Source organism: Pipistrellus hanaki (assembly GCF_964339955.1).
Source record: "Pipistrellus hanaki genome assembly, chromosome: 16".
Taxonomy (NCBI): domain Eukaryota; kingdom Metazoa; phylum Chordata; class Mammalia; order Chiroptera; family Vespertilionidae; genus Pipistrellus; species Pipistrellus hanaki.
The window spans coordinates 18,320,494-18,337,919 of NC_140518.1; the positions used below are offsets into that span (position 1 = coordinate 18,320,494).

The 17,426-nt window shown below is 43.8% G+C and overlaps 1 protein-coding gene across 8 annotated transcripts in view; it reads right to left on the reverse strand.

The window, feature by feature from the left end:
* The window catches only part of TLK2 (tousled like kinase 2), an 83,696-nt gene that overhangs the window by 54,148 nt on the left and 12,122 nt on the right, over nucleotides 1–17,426 (reverse strand). For all 8 annotated transcript variants that reach the window (XM_084861694.1, XM_084861693.1, XM_084861692.1 and 5 more), the window contains exon 3: nucleotides 800–871. In XM_084861694.1, coding sequence (XP_084717820.1) covers nucleotides 800–871 — 72 coding nt within the window. The remainder of the gene's footprint in view (nucleotides 1–799; nucleotides 872–17,426) is intronic.

The following is a 17,426-nucleotide window of genomic DNA, read 5'->3' on the forward strand; positions in this document are numbered from 1 at the left end:
GGCAATCTGATTAAAATATCAGAGCTTCTATTTACTTGTTTGTAAATTAGCGTTTCTGCAAAGCCTAAATATTTACAAAGCACAAATGTAGTACAAATATCTAGCATACAATAGGCTTGCCAAAATATCCTAAGAGCTGCTATATACTTTATAAGAGCTTAAATCCAATTCTTTTTCCAAAAAGGATAGACCTGCATAATCAATCAACTGGCTCTAATTTATTGAAAGTTCTGTTGAAATGCAAAATATAATAGGTAGCTGCATACTTGGACCCATATCCATGCAGCTGAGTTTTTTGCCTGAAAAAATTTCTTCAAATTCTATTACTAAACTTGGCCAGGCTACACTGATATACTAACCCACACATCTTAGTACTAACAAGCATTAAAATTCAAGGGCATCTAAACTAATTCAGATACAACTGCAAATATCTGACCTTTATTGATGGCAACTAAGCAAAAATTTGAAAGAAATACAGATACAAGGAGGTGGGGGAGGTGGAAGAGAATATAGGGGGAATAAATGGTGACAAAGACTTAACTTGGGGTGGTGGCTACATAGTACAGTGTACAGATAATGTGATGTGGAATTATGCACCTGAGACTTGTATAATTTTGTCAATCAGTATCACCCCAGTAAATTCAATAAAAAGGAAAAAATTAAAATTAAAAAATACACTCAAAGAGCACACAACTTAAACAGCGCAGACCTTAACAGCATCCCTGAAGTTATATTATCTTTTCTCCCAGACTGAAATTGTTGAAATATGAAAAGTCTTGTAACAGATCTGGCTTCTTACCTCTACTTCTTTATCACTCAAGGAACCCACGCTGCACAAACTCTGGTTTGATGACTCGCTATTAAGTGGCCCCTGAAAGACAAAAAAAGGAATTAAAAGAAACTAATTTAAGATAAAGCAAAAAGTGAGGAAGAAGACTGTTGATTCTGATGTCTACCGTATGTCACCTGACGGAGAAGCCAAAGGGTAACTACAATGTCTCCAAGTCAACTTTCAAAGAACTCAACTACAGTACCCTTATGTTAAAATTCTCTACTATTATTTTCAATTCCTTTATAAAACACTGTACTTGTGTGCAGATTTTCTCTGAGTACATGATGTGAATTCATTCTTTAAGAAAAATAAGCAGGAGAAATCAATTCTCTCAGCCTCTTCATACAGATAGTATCTGAAAGCTGAGATGTTAAGTAATATGTTAAAGGTTCCTTATGAAGGGGTGGTCAGGAACCGCATTGAACGAAATGTTTTAAGGAGGTATGATTGCTATTTCAAAAAACACAAAGTCACAAGAGATGGATTTTTCAGAGCCTAATAGCAAGAGAAGCTCTGCTAGCCCACTCCTCAGTGAAACTGGTACAGACTATTAAAAACAACAACAACAACAAAAAAAAACCAACAACTACTCAAAGCTTCTGGAAATAATCTCTAAGGGCAAACAGCAAATAAAGAAACAATTATTCAATAAAATCTATGACAATTCAGTTTGAAAGGTGAAAAGCCTATGGTATTTGGAATAAGACTACTCCCTCCCCTCCTCTCTTCCTTCTCAGCAAGGCTACAGACTGCTGCAGCCATAACACAGTTCTCAGTCCAAGAGCTTTCTTCCTGGGTGAGGAGAGATAAAGCAGGTGTATGTGTGTGCACGCGCGCGCACACACACACACACACACACACACCTTGCCCTCCCCCTCCTCCTCCTTCCCAGGGCTCAGCTCCTAGAGCAAGGAGGTCATTCACAGAAAAAGTTCACCACTCTCCCCACTCCGCAGCTCCAGAACCCTGGCTCAGACATTTGGCCTAGGGGGAAAGCTGGAACCCATAGTAAGAAATCTCTTCCCAAGAGTGTGGACAAGAACAGTGGTGCTAGTAAAAGGTGACCGAAATGAGATTACAGTAAACCCTCGATTTTGTGGGCCTTGATTAAACAGACTTCAGATTTAATGGACAAAATTTCCAATCCATATGTAATATGTGAATATGACTACCCTGTTAATTTCCAAATGCTTTTAACCAGATTTACTTATAATTGAATTAACAGGGTATTTTTTTTTGTTATTAATTTACTATCATTTTAAACAAAGTTTAGCAAACTGGCCATATGTTGGAAAAAACACTAATAATTTTGCCAACATAAATATTACATATCTACAAATTATAATCTACACTAGTGACCCAGTGCACGAATTCATGCACATTGAAATTAGAAAAAATATTTTAATATCACTATTCACCTTCTCTATAACAGAAGTGTAAACCAAATTCACAATCAACAATGACAGATCGAAACACGTGTGCGACTGGCGCCAGTGAGAACTTTATATGTATCATGCATGTGCAACTCAACTTAGCTTTTTATATACATAGAATAAATTACCTTAATTAGATCTGCTTTCTGATGTAGCTAAACTTTTTCCAGCCCAGTGAAGCACCACAATTTCTCTTTCAGGTAACTGTCAGCAACACAGCAGTATATCAACATGAAGCAGATTATTATTGCAGATCACGCAGGCAGAACAAAGGGTAAAATAACTGCAGCAGTATTTGACTATATTCTGCACAGTGAGAAAACCTGAAGTCATTTTCAAGGTCCACCATTTCTTACTTCTTTTCAATTGGGTCAAGTTTCTAAACTTTCTAAATCTCCATTTTCCAGCTAATGACAAGAAAATAGGATTCCACCGAGTCTCCTATCTACCTACTCCAGGACTTCTGTAGGATCAAATGAGATGAGGCATGGGAAAACACTTCACAGACATTCGGTTTAAGTGTGAAATGTTTCCACCTGTCTATAAAGCAAGTCGTGTTTCTGGGCTGAAGAAACTGCAAGAAGGCTAGTAGCTGCTAGGGAGAGGAAGCCAGATGTTGTTACATGACATCATTACCAGGAAAGACACCAGGATAGACACTTAGCATAATAGACTTTTTAAAAATATATTTTATTGACTTTTTTACAGAGAGGAAGGGAGAGGCATAGAGAGCTAGAAACATCAATGAGAGAGAAACATTGACCAGCTGCCTCCTGCACACCTCCACAGGGGATGTGCCCACAACCAATGTACATGCCCTTGACTGGAATCAAACCTGGGACCTTTCAGTCCGCAGACTGACACTCTATCCACTGAACTAAACCGGTTTCAGCTAGCCTTTCATATATATACTAGAGGCCCGGTGCACGAAATTTGTGCACAGAGGAGGGTTGTCCCTCAACCTAGCCTTCACCCTCTCCAATCTGGGACATCCCTCTCACAATCCAGGACTGCTGGCTCCCAACCGCTTGCCTGCTTCTGCCTGATTGCCTGTAACCACTTCTGCCTGCCAGCCTGATCACTCCCTAACCACTCCACTGCCAACCTGATAATTGCTTCCCGGCTGGCCCGATTGTCCGTAACTGTCCTCTCCTATCAGCCTGGTCATTCCTAACTGTCCTCCCCTGCAGGCCTGGTCACCCCCAACTGCCCTCCCCTGCTGGCCTGGGTCCCCCCTGAACTGTCCTCCCCTGCAGGCCCGGTCCCCCCCAATTCCCTTACCCTGCAGGCCTGGGTTCCCCTCAACTGCCCTCCCCTGCAGGCCTGAGTCCCCCCCCCAACTGCCCTCCCTTGCTGGCCTGGTCACCCCAACTGCCCACAATTGCCCTTCCCCACCAGTCATCTTGTGGCAGCCATCCTTTGTGTCTTGGAGTGACAGTCAATTTGCATATTACTCTTTTATTAGATAGGAGATAGGTATTTAAATCCAAGAGTCACCACTTGTTCTCATTCAGCGAACGATTAGCACGTGATCACAGTGCACTGCATGTTTCTGTTGCAGCATGGCATGACTTTCTGCTATAATTTTAACACATGCTGGCAAATGTTCCCCCATGCACTAGGCCATGCCCCAGCCATGTGCATTTGTTTATTTTCACTGAGTAGTGAATGCACACATTTACTAAACCCATTCAGTATAAATTTAAAATTACTGTCAGAATGGCTCAGTGGCTGAGTGTCAACCTATGAACCAGGAGGTCACGGTTTGATTCCCAGTCAGGGCACATGCCAGGTTGCCAGCTTGATCTCCATTGTGGGGTGTGTAGGAGGCAACCGATCAATGATTCTTTCTCATCACTGACGTTTCTATCTCTTCTCCCTCTCCCTTCCTCTTTGAAATTAATAAAAATATATTTTAAAAATAAATAAAATTACTCTTACACATATAGAAAACTTTTCTGTGAAGTTAAACTTTCCATGCATACTTAATGTATGGAAATACATACATACTTTAACTATACAAATGTATCTGCATAAGTAAAAACAGGTAAATTAATTTGTCATTTTTTTTAACGTATACATTCAGAAAACCTACTGTGGGGATCCTATTATATAACTGACTTTCAGTTTTAATGGACACTCCCCCTCACCAGAATTAGTCCATTATATCAAATTAGTCCATTATATCGAGGTTTCACAAGATACAACCTAAAAGGAAACTATAGGCCAGATAGTTTGCAGGAGAGAACCAGGCAATAAGACTTCTGGAAGGAGCTCTCTGGGGGACAGAACACATAGCAAACACTGACCTCAAAAACTTTCCCTTCCCTCATGGATCCCCAGTTTGATTAGATTAGTCGGTAAAGAAATTTATGCCTCAGGGCATTGTTGAAAATAAGAGTAACATGGGCAATTAGTGGAATTTAACAGCTGGGTTGGTCAAGGAAGGAGAGCCCTACAGTAACAGTCATGCAGGGGGACTACAGGCATCCCTAAGCTGTGCCTCCCTGGGAACACCACCAGAGGCGTATCACTAGGGAGATGGGGTGGTAACACAGACTTCACTAAAATAATCCAGCAAGTCACTAAACAAATAAACATGCAAATAACAATAACAAGCCCCAACGGATGGGATGAGAAATCAGTACCCAGAGTTGCTGCAATGTATCATTTAAAATGACCAGTTTCCAACAAACACATCATGAGACATGCAAAGAAACAAGAAAATACGACCTGTATACATGGTGAGGAAGTTAGGGTTAGGATTAGGGTTAGGTTGACCCTCAACCTTTGAGCCATGCTGGCGAGGTCGTTAATGACTTTTTAAAGTAAAAAACCAGATGGACCATTTAAAAATAGAGAACAGCCCTAGCTGGTTTGCCTCAGTGGATAGATCATCGGTCTGTGGACTGAAGGGTCCAAGGTTCAATTCCAGTCAAGGGCACAAGCTTGGGTTGCAGGCTCAATTCCTAGTAGGGTTTGTGCAGGAGGCAACCAGTCAATAATTCTCTCTCATCGCTGATGTTTCTCTCTCTCTCTCTCCATCTCCCTTCCACTCTGAAATAAAAAATTAAAATAAACTATACATATAGAATCCTAATATACAAGTAGATTGAATGGCAGAATAACCAATGCACAGAACATGCGTGTGCACAGAACATGGCGGGCATACGCAGCAGGCGGCAGAGCGTGGAACATGATGGGCGCTGGCCGCAGTGGGATGGTGGAGCAGGTGAGCAGAGGCACCAGACCACGGCAGGGTGCTGGTCGCTGTCATCGGGGCAAGCCTCTGGTGGCTACTGAAAATTCTTTGCTCCTGCACACTGTGGTCCCATCCGGCACTGGAACCTGCAGCCAGCGTGGGCCCCAATCGTCCCTCAGGACTTCTCCATCTGCCCCTGCTCCTGAGGGGTGATCAGGGCGGTAGCCATCACTCGCATCCGCCCCAATCACTCCGTACCATCAGCAGGTGCTAGTGGAGCAGGCTGCCAGCAGAGAGGGGACGGGAAGATGGGGGGCCACGGAGAATGAGCGAGTCCCACCCCTGTGCCCACCACAGCCTCACTGGTGCACAGTTCCTTTCAAGTTGCACGAATTCATGCACTAGGCCCCTAGTAATAATAACAAAAATAAAAAATAGACAACAGTCAAGTTTCTTGTTTTAAAAAGTATGGCTTTGTAAAACGTGCTTTTAATATACTCAAAATGAACTTTTTGAATGAACCCTTTGAAGGGCTTAAATAAATATTTCAGTTACAGCCTAAAGAAAACTTTGTGGATAATTTATAAACCCATGAAAACTGAGGTTAAGATACAAATGTTGACAACCAGCCTTTAGCACATGAATGAAACTCATATAAACTAAGAAAAACTTGTAGAAGTAGGGGCCAAAGGTTAATTTTTTACTCCTATAAAAACTTAAATGTCAACATTTATTGAGTTTCTAAAGTCTTCATTTCCTCTTTTGACTAAATAGGCATCTTAAAAGGATTGAGAACAGTGGACAAAAGTTGAATTTGATTAAGTATAAAGGAGCACAGCTGACAAGAGTCAAACTACCTGAGGTAGTAAAGATACTCCACTCAGATCTAAACTTAATGGAAAATTAAAACTAAGGGTCTCAATCAACTTTTTTAGTCATTAGTAGCATCACTTTTCACACAATAGTACAGTCAAATCAGCAATTAGAACAGTCTGACTCCCAGGCACATACCACACTGTCTAGTTGATCATAGTGTTCCCAACAGTGAAAAAGATGGACCATCTACTCAGTTCTTACTTGATCTGTACATAGTTCTAGGTCAAGTGAACAAAAGTCTAATTTGCATCCTTTAAAAGAAAGAGTTTGGGCCCCTTAATTAATCCTAATATCTGAGTAAGTTGACAGACCCAGAACCCTTTGAATGACTGGTCTCATTGAGGAAAGATACCACTACATTGCCAAAAATTTAGTTAGTCTTTCTCCCAGCCTTCCTTCAGAAGGACAATGACTTCTTACCAGGGTGACTGTGCACTGGAAAAAAATAAAGACTTTTCAAGGATTACTATAATATATACGGGTTCTGAATTGGCACTAATTCCAGAAGACCCAAAAACATGGTCTCCCAGTCAGAAGACTATTCTCTAAAGAATATGCTTAACTAATATTAATGTTTTTAGTAATATTTTAATCATGGTAAATCTTAATCATATGATTTAATAACATCCATTTCCAGACAACAAGCAAGCCCAACAATTAGAACAAGAAATCCTTTACCTGTCTTTTCTCCTGAAAACCTGCCTATGGAAGACTATGTAATTCACTCAATATCTGGTGCATATAATAAAAAAGACAAATACAATATTTGGCAATGAAAAGAAATGAAGTTCAGACACATGCTATAACATGAACAAATCTTGAAAACATAATGCTAAGTGAAAAAAGCCAATAACAAAGAACTGCGTATTATATGATTCCATTTATATGAAATATTCAGAACAGGCAAATCTATAGACAAAAAGTAGATTATGTAGTGGTTGCCTAGAGCTGAGAGAGATGGGAGTTTTGAGGGTGACATCTATGTGATAAGGATTTCTTCTTGATGTGATATGTGATTAAATGTTTTAAAATTTATTGTAATGGTTGTACAATTCAGTATATATACTAAACCACTGAATTTTATACTTTAAGTGAACTATATGGTATGTGAATTACATCTCAATAAAGCTGTTAAACAAAAGACCCAGCACATTTTAAAATTTTTATTTATTTATTTATTTATTTTTATTTTGTTAATCCTCACTAGAGGATACTCTTCCACTGATTTTTAGGGAGAGTGGAAGAGAGAGGGAAAAACAGAGAGAAACATCAATGTGAGAGAAACACATCAATTGGTTGCCTCTCACATGTGCCCTGACCGGGGCCCAGCCAGGGAGGAACCTGCAATCAAAGTACATGACCTTGACGGGAATTGAACCCGGGACCCTTCAGTCCACAGTCCGATGCGCTATCTGCCATGCCAAACCGGGTAGGATCCCAGCACAACATTTTAAAAAAGATTTGCTTTCGGGAGGATCCAAGATGGCTGCTCGGGTATACACCTAGCCGCAGCAGCTCACAACAATTTCAAAGGAATACAACTAAAATGTAGAGTGGACATTGCCCAGAGCTACAGGTAGTCGACTGACTGAAAACTCTACAATAGGAAGGAGGGAGAAAACCAGAAGGAAAATCAGAGGAGCTGAAAAAAAGCCTAAGGTACGGAGACATGCTGCGCGCTCGCACGCACGCGCGCGCGGAGAGGTCGCAGCCGGAGAGGAGGAGAGGGCTGGGTGCTGCCTGGCGTTCCCTAGCAGGAAGGAAATAGAACCCCCAGCCTGGGCTGAACCCCCGAACCGGCAGCGCTGAGCCCCAAGTTATGTGCCAGACCCTGGGGACCCAGGCTCCGGCAGGGGGAGACAATCCCGGGGGACGGCGAAATGCGGGGCCCCCGGAGTCGCGCGCACATGGCGCGCAGAGGACTGAATGTTGACTCTGATGCTGGATTACCCTAGCCGGAAGAAACAAAGCCTCCGGCGGCAGCTCTGAGCCTCAGTCCAGACCTCCCCGAACTCCAGGTCTGGGCCAGTCCCTGGGGACCCAGGCTCGGGCAGGGGGAGACGGGGCTGTGAGGTGGAGTCCTGGGAGCGCGGCGAAAGGCCGAGCCCCCGGAGTCGCGCACACTGTGCGCAGAGGACAGTCTGTTGACTCTGATCCTGGACTTCCCTAGTGGGAGGGAGAAAGAAAGCTCCAGACTGGAGGAACGCCACGAGGAGCAGGAGCCCCTGCCGGACACCGGCCAGCTGGGCGCCAGCAAGGAGCCGGGCGACGGGGCCCCCAGTGGGGGGGGTGCCCCTGAGCCTTCGACTGCTGAGCGCTGGCAACGGAGCCAAGGACGGGGGCTGCTTCCTGGGCGGCGCCGACCCCGGCAAAAGGCTGGAGCAGCGCGGGAGCCCGCGGAGAACAAAGGGGTACCACAGGCCAACCTGCTGAGCTCCCAGGACAAGGAGGAAGAAACCAAAGAAGTTCTCAATGTGAAGAAATCAAGTGAGAGCAAATGATAGTAAAATTACTTAAGAAAGAATACAAAGAAGATCTTGAAAAATCAAAGACTAAGTCAGAACTCAACGCACCAGCCAACATTGCAACATAAATGCGTTTTGTTGTTTTTTTTAAAAAAAGAAAAAAAAAAGAAGAGAAAAAAGGGACAGAATGTTGGAACAGCGGCGACCAGGCCTAGAGTGGCCAGGCACAAGGCAGTGGCAGCTGGGCTCGGAGCAGCAGTGGCCAGGCCCCAGAACAGCAGCAGCCAGAACAAGAGCATCAACGGCCAGCACTGGAGCAGCCAGACCTGGGGCAGTGGCAGCCAGGCCTGAGGCAGAGGCGGCCAAGCCCAGGGTGGCCAGTCCAGGAACACCCAGACACGGAGTGGCTGGGCCCGGAGAAGCCCGGCCCAGAGCAGCCGGGTTGGGAGCAGCCAGGCCCAGAACAGCAGTAGACAACCACGAAGAATCCAGGCTAGGAGCAGCCAGGCCCGGAGCAGCAGCTGCCAGGCTGGGAGCAGCCAGGCCCGGAGCAGCAGCTGCCAGGCTGGGAGCGGCCAGGCCCGGAGCAGCCGGGTCTGGTGCGGCCAGGCCCGGAGCAGCGGCTGCCAGGCTGGGAGCGGCCAGGCCCGGAGCAGCAGCTGCCAGGCTGGGAGCGGCCAGGCCCGGAGCAGCCGGGTCTGGTGCGGCCAGGCCCGGAGCAGCGGCTGCCAGGCTGGGAGCGGCCAGGCCCGGAGCAGCAGCTGCCAGGCTGGGAGCGGCCAGGCCCGGAGCAGCCGGGTCTGGTGCGGCCAGGCCCGGAGCAGCGGCTGCCAGGCTGGGAGCGGCCAGGCCCGGAGCAGCAGCTGCCAGACTGGGAGCGGCCAGGCCCGGAGCAGCCGGGTCTGGTGCGGCCAGGCCCGGAGCAGCGGCTGCCAGGCTGGGAGCGGCCAGGCCCGGAGCAGCCGGGTCTGGTGCGGCCAGGCCCGGAGCAGCGGCTGCCAGGCTGGGAGCGGCCAGGCCCGGAGCAGCCGGGTCTGGTGCGGCCAGGCCCGGAGCAGCGGCTGCCAGGCTGGGAGCGGCCAGGCCCGGAGCAGCGACGGCCAGGCAGGGAGCGGCCAGGCCCGGAGCAGCCGGGTCTTGTACGGCCAGGCCCGGAGCAGCAGCTGCCAGGCTGGGAGCGGCCAGGCCCGGAGCAGCCGGGTCTGGTGCGGCCAGGCCAGGAGCAGCGGCTGCCAGGCTGGGAGCGGCCAGGCCCGGAGCAGCCGGGTCTGGTGCGGCCAGGCCAGGAGCAGCGGCTGCCAGGCTGGGAGCGGCCAGGCCCGGAGCAGCCGGGTCTGGTGCGGCCAGGCCAGGAGCAATGGCTGCCAGGCTGGGAGCGGCCAGGCCCGGAGCAGCGGCTGTCAGGCTGGGAGCGGCCAGGCCCGGAGCGGCCGGGACCGGAGCAACCGGTCCCAGAGCAGCTGGGTCGGGTGCGGCCAGGCCTGTAGCAGCAACAGCCAAGTCCAGAGCAACTAGGTCGGGAGCGGCAGTGACCAGACCCGGAGCAGCTGGTTGTGGAACGAACCAGAGCAACAGAGGCCAGGCCCGGAGCAGCCAGGCCCGAAACGGCTCGCTCCTCGCCTGTGCCTGCCCACGGCTGCCTCTCAGACATGGCTGGAAACTTTTGCGGGAACTTGAGGGTCTGCTGAATCAAGTGATGGAGGCTTAGATCTGGATGTGTTGAGTTAGTGTAGCGCTGGGGTGTTGATCTGTGAGTGCCTTGGGTGGGGCCTGGATGAGGCTGGTTGACCTATTTGGAAATGTCTTTTGTGTGAAGTGTATCATTGGGCATGTGGAGGTATTATTGATGTGAGATAATGCTAAGTAACAGATTTACTATCTGAAAAGGGATTTACTGTCGGGGAAAGGGAGGGAGGAAGAGACTGAACATAGACTGTGCACCTATGGATGGGGACAGTGGGGGATGGGGAGGGGGCGGGGGGTGGGGTGGGAACCTGGTGGAGGGGGGAAGAAATGAGGAACCGTTGTAATAATATGAACAATAAAGATTGATTAAAAAAAAAAAAAAATAAAAAAAAATAAAAAAAAAAAAAATAAAAAAGATTTGCTTTCATTGACTGGCTTATTTCACTCAGCATGATGTTCTCTAGTTCTATCCAGGTTGCTGCAAATGATGAGAATTCCTTTTTTAAAGAAGATTTTCTTTATTGGTTTTTAGAAAGAGAAGAAGGGACACGGAGAGAAAAACATAGATGTGAGAGAGTTAAACACTGATTGCCTCCTGCACACCCCCTACTGGGGATCAAACCCCAAACCCAAGGCATATGCCCTAACCGGGAATGGAACCAGCAATCTTTCAGTGCATGGGACAATGCCCAACCAACTGAGCCACACAGGCTGGGGCTCCAGTACAATTTTGATAAACACAGGAAGTACTTACAACCATGGGACTGTACCACTATTGTGGTGAATACAGAACATCACACATAATTCTGGGACCATCGATGGAAAGGATTTAGGTTACTGGCTTCTCCCCGTAATTTTCAAATCCTTTGTCTAATTTTTTTAAAATATATTTTTATTGATTTTGTACAGAGAGGAAGGGAGAGAGATACAGAGTTAGAAACATCGATGAGAGAGAGCCATTGATCAGCTGCCTCTTGCACACCCGCTACTGGGGATATGCCCGCAACCAAGGTACATGCCCTTGACCGGAATCGAACCCGGGACCTTTCAGTCCCCAAGCCAACACTCTATCCATTGAGCCAAACCGGTTTCGGCTCCTTTGTCTAATTTAATATTTCTTAAAATGAATGACAAAACACTGTTCTACAAATGTATTTACAGGATGATTGTTTATAGACCAGTGATCCAAACTAGGTCTACATATAGCAACATCTATATGGCAGATCTCAAAACCATCTGCTGAATGAAAAATAAACAAGTTGCAGAATAATAATATAATTCAATTTTTGTAGTTTGTAAAAATTACATGCAAAATTCAGTACTATATGTTTTCTAATGGAAAACTACGTATGCAATTCAATAAGTATAGTATTTAAAAAATCTAGCCCTAGCTGGGTAGCTCAGTTGGTTAGAGTGTCAGTCTAAGATTGGGGGTATGATTGCCAGTCTGGGCACTTACAAGAATCAACCAATGCATAAATAAGTAGAACAACATATTGATGTTTCCTCTCTCTCTTTCATCAGTTAAAAAAAAAAAAAAAAACTTTAGCCGAAACCGGTTTGGCTCAATGGATAGAGCGTCGGCTTGGGGACTGAAAGGTCCCGGTTCGATTCCGGTCAAGGACATGTACCTTGGTTGCGGGCATATCCCCAGTAGTGGGTGTGCAAGAGGCAGCTGATCGATGGCTCTCTCTCATCGATGTTTCTAACTCTCTATCTCTCTCCCTTCCTCTCTGTACAAAATCAATAAAATATATATTTTTTTAAATTAAAAAAAAACATCACTTCCCCCTTTAAAAAAAAAAAACTTTAAAAAAATCTAGATAGATACATATCAAATTTCTAAGAGCTATTAAAGTTCTCAGTATTTTAAAAGTATGCATGCATTCCTTATATAACTGAAAAGTAATCATTAAACAAATTAATTTTAAGGGAAAGAAGTATGACTTCAATATACATAGAAGCAACGATCATTTGGATGAACTACTAAATGTTTCACTATGAAGCTTACAATTTAGCCTTTAACTAAAAAACTATCCTTATGCTAAAAAATTATCCTTTTATTAACTAAAAACTCAATATTTACAGATGGAAAAGATATGCCCTATACATATCCTATGGCACATTTATAGTAAAGAAAACACAGAAGAAATGGTTGTAAGAATAAGAACAAAAATAAAAAGATTGACATAATCTAGATTTAAAATATCCAAAAAAAGTACATAACTCTGAAGAAAGTTTGAGGACAATAAATTTATTTCCTGGCTTTTACAGTTTTGAAGGGATCATTAATCAATCTGTGAGAAATTAACCCACTGCCACCACCTACAGGAAACAGCATAACAAAATTCCAATATATTGCAGAGCCCAATTGGTGTAATGATAAGAGATAGGAGTCTAAATCCCACTTCTGTCACTTACTGACTGTGGCACAACCTATAGCAAGTCAACTGCTCTACCTAAGCCTCAGTTTACTAATCTATAATCAACCAGGAAGACTTTGCTAATGCCCTTTATGCCCCCTGAAGGGCTGAAATTTTAGTAATTTTAAATTTATATAATCAGTGACCCTACATTCTACCCAGTAACTTAGCTGTTTTTAATAAAGGTGTGCTCACAAATAAATGTTCTTTAATACTTTGTACTTCAACGTTCTCATCCACAAAATGGAAATACATGACTTCTATTACAAAAAAACTATAAGAATATTCTCTTCTGTTTTTGGGAATGTTTTTACATTTATACTGTTTGGTGCTATTATAAGTGGTATTGCTTATTATTTATTTGTTTGTTTGTTTATTGTTGAAGAGAAGGGGGAGACATAGAAAAACACCAATTGATTGCCTCCTGCACACACACTGACCAGGCTGGGGATTGAGCCTGCAACCAAGGTACATGCCCTTGACTGGAATCGAACCTGGGATACTTCATTCCTGACGTGCTATCCACTGAGCAAAACCAGCTAGGGCTGGTATTGCCTTTAAAAGGTCAATTGCCAACTGTAATTGCTAGTGTACAGAAATACAACTGATTTTCAAAAACTTCTTTTGTACCCGCAAACTAAACTTAGACCCTAGTAGCTTTTTTATAGTTTACTTTGAACTTTCTACATGCACAATCATGTCATCTATAAGACATAGAAATAAATAAAATAAAAACCATACTTTTACTTTTTCTTTCCAATCCTTAAGCTTATTCCTTTTACCTGTCCTTATGCACTGGCCATGGCATGCATACACACACACACACACACACACACACACACACACACACACTGATTTCAGAGAAGATGAAGAGAGAGAGAAACATCAATGATGAGAGAGAATCATTGATCACTGCTTCCTACACGCCCCACACTGGGGATGGAGCCCACACCTGGGCATGTGCCCTGACTGGGAATTGAACCACGACCTCCTGGTTCACAGGTTGACGCTCAACCACTGAGCCAGCCAGCAGAGATGGCCATGACTTTTAGAACATGTTGAATAAAAGTTGTGAGGATGAATATCCTTGACTTGTTCTGGTTGAAAACATTCAATCTTTCACCATTAACTACTAGTTCGTGGTGCTGTTTATTTTTAAATGACCAGTGCACGTCATGGCAGCTCCTGAGCGTCTGCCCCTGGTGGTCAGTGAGCATCAAGGCTACCTACCAGTCAGATGGACACTTAGCCTTTTGTATATATAGATTTGGGTTTAAATCTACAATATTGCTAATTATTTTCCTACTTGTCACATCTTTTCTTTCTTTTTTTATTGATTTCAAAGAGGGAGAGGGAGAGATAGAAACAACAATGATGAGAGATATTCATCAATAGGCTTACTCTTAAACATCCCCTACCGGGAATTGAGCTGCAACCCAGGCAAGTGCCTTAACCAGGAATTGAAGCATGACCTCCTGCTTCATAGGTCAATGCTCAACCACAGAGCCACATCAGCCAGGCTGTCACATCTTTTTTGTTTCCTTTTCCTCTTTCTCTTCCTTCTTTCAGACTGAGGTATAAATATATTTTAAATATTCCATTTTATCTCTGCTAAGAAATTATTAGCTAAAATCTCCTCATTCTGTTATTTTTGTAATGGTATGCATATTTAACTTATCCCAGCCCATCTTCAAATAATCTGAATATTATCTGAAATTAATAACAGAGCAGATCTTAAGAATTCATTGTAATCAATGATTTGTAAAAGCAGAATCCCATTATAGCAAACACATTATAAAAAAATCCTAAGACTAGCCCATAAGAATTTTGTTCTGCTGAGACCGGTTTGGCTCAATGGATAGAAGGGACTGAAGGGACCCGGGTTCGATTCCGGTCAAGGGCATGTACCTTGGTTGCGGGCATATCCCCAGTAGGGGGAGTGCAAGAGGCAGCTGATCGATGACTCTCATCGATGTTTCTAACTCTCTATCTCTCTCCCTCTCTGTACAAAATCAATAATATATATATATATATATATTGTATATAAAAAAAGAAATTAGACAAAGTATCTCAGCCCAGAGTAAGACAGCATTTCTTAAAAAAAAAAAAAAAAAAAAAAAGAATTTTGTTCTAAGTTTCTATTTCAGAAATAAGGAACATTTTGGCTAACTAGTTAAAATAAGTTATCTCTAGGTATTGGCCAGATAGCTCAGTTGGTTAGAGCAGTAGTCGGAAAACTCATAAGTCAACAAAGCCAAATATCAACAGTATAATGATTTAAATTTCTTTTGAGAGCCACATTTTTTAAACTTAAACTTCTTCTAACGCTACTTCTTCAAAATAGACTTGCCCAGGCCGTGGTATTTTGTGGAAGAGCCATACTCAAGGGGCCAAAGAGCCACAAGTGGCTCGTGAGCTGCAGTTTGCCGACCAATGGGTTAGAGCACATGTGTCAAACACAAGGCCCGCGGGCCAAATCCAGCCCTCCAGGCCTTGCAATGTGGCCCGCACCGCGCCGCATCACTGCACTCTGCTGTCAGTTTATGACATTGTCAGTTTATGACTGTTCAGTAAACCATTCGGCCCGCGATTTAGGCTGGATTTTAGATTTTGGCCCCTTCTCTGATTGAGTTCGACACCCCTAGGTTAGAGCATCGTCACAATACGCCAAGGTTGTGGGTTTGATCCCTGGTCCGGGAACATACAAGAATGCATCTCCTTTTCAGACCCCTTGGTGCCTGTTCTGTACCCCATTTTTCTCTGCTCCTTCCCCTTCTGTTAGGCAACAACTTTCTGCTGGTTCCATTCTGTCAGTCAGATGTTCGGGACACCTATCTCCCTCAGTCTACCACCCCACCTCAGTTCTCACTGTGCCTTTGTGGTCCTGAACCATCCTCACTTAGCCCACCCTTTCTATCATTTGCCCCCACATAAGGGCCAAGTCCTCAGGTTGCTGGGGGCTGTCTCTGGAGCTGACTCACCCTTCACCCATTTGCCTCCCCCACCCCAAATTAGATAGATAGATAGATAGATAGATAGATAGATAGATAGATAGAGCGAGCACAGGTAAAAAAAACAAAGGAAAAAAGTTACTCTAACCTAGCTAGATATATTGTTCACTTCTGTATTATAGTGTAAGAAAATCAAATACAAAGAAAAACTTAGGAAATGGGCAAAGAAAAGATAAGTTAGCTTAAACAGAATGACAATGAGACTAAAAATAAAAAGGGTCGCCCTGGCTGGTTTCTCAGTGATTAGAGTGTGGGCCTGTAGACTGAAGGGTTGCCTAGTAGATTTCCAGACCAGGGCACACACTTCAGTTACAGATTTGATCCCTGGCCCCATGGCCAGAGGCAACCAATTGATTTGTCTCTCTCACCTTGATGTTTCTCTCTCTCTCCTCCTCCTCTCCCTACTTCTCTCCCTTCCACTTGCTCTAAAAGAAAAAATCTATGGAAAAATATATCCTTTGGTGATGATTTAAAAATAAAATAAAAATCAATAAAAAGGGTATAATGGAAGTCAATGGACAACAGCAAACTATGTGCTGAAAGACATAGCCAACTTAGAATTTTAAACCTAGCCAAAATACCATTCAAGAATAAAGCCAAAAATAGAAATTTTAAAGCAGATAACAAAAGGAAGAAAATCACTGACAAGCCCACACTAAAGGAATTCCAAAGGAAGTATTTCAGACAAAGTATTCCAGATAGAAGGTCAGACATGAAAAAAGGAATGGATACGTGACATTCTTTGCATTTATCAAAACTCACAGAACTACACAACACAAAGAGTAAATTCTAATGTTAAAGTAGGGATTTTAGTTAATAATTACGTATAAGTGTTGGTTATCCATTGTAACAAATCTCCACACTAATGCAAGATGTTGATAATAGAGAAATTGGCCGGATGGGGAGGGAGTATATGAAAATTCTCTGTACTGTCTGCTCAATTTTCTGAAACCTAAATCTGCCCTAAAAAATAAAGTCTATTTCTTTGGTCAGCGTGGCTGAGTTGGTTGAACATCATTCTCTGCACTGGGAGGTGGCTGGTTTGATTCCCGGTCAGGGTACATGCCCAGGTTGAGGGTTCATTACCCAGACTCTCCAGGCCTGTATGAGGGGCAGCTGATTGATGCTTCTCTCTTGTATCTATGTTCCTCTCTCCCTCCCACCCCCAAATCCCTTCCTCTCTCTGGAGTCAACTTAAAGTTGTTTTTAATAAAAATAAAGTCTATTAATTGAAATGTATGCACACACACAATTAAATATAGAACAACAGCATGTGAGTTGGGAGAGGAATAATGAAGTTATATCTTCAAGGTCCTTATTGACAAAAAGAAGGGCAAAGGATTTAAAAAAAGGACAAAATATTGATTAACATTTATCTTTGATAAAATTAAGGATACATGTCATATTTGTGGTAAGAAGAGTACATAACTTTCAAAATATAAAGGGGAAAATGGAATGTTAAAAATAAACACTATAACGGACCAAAAGGAAAAGTATG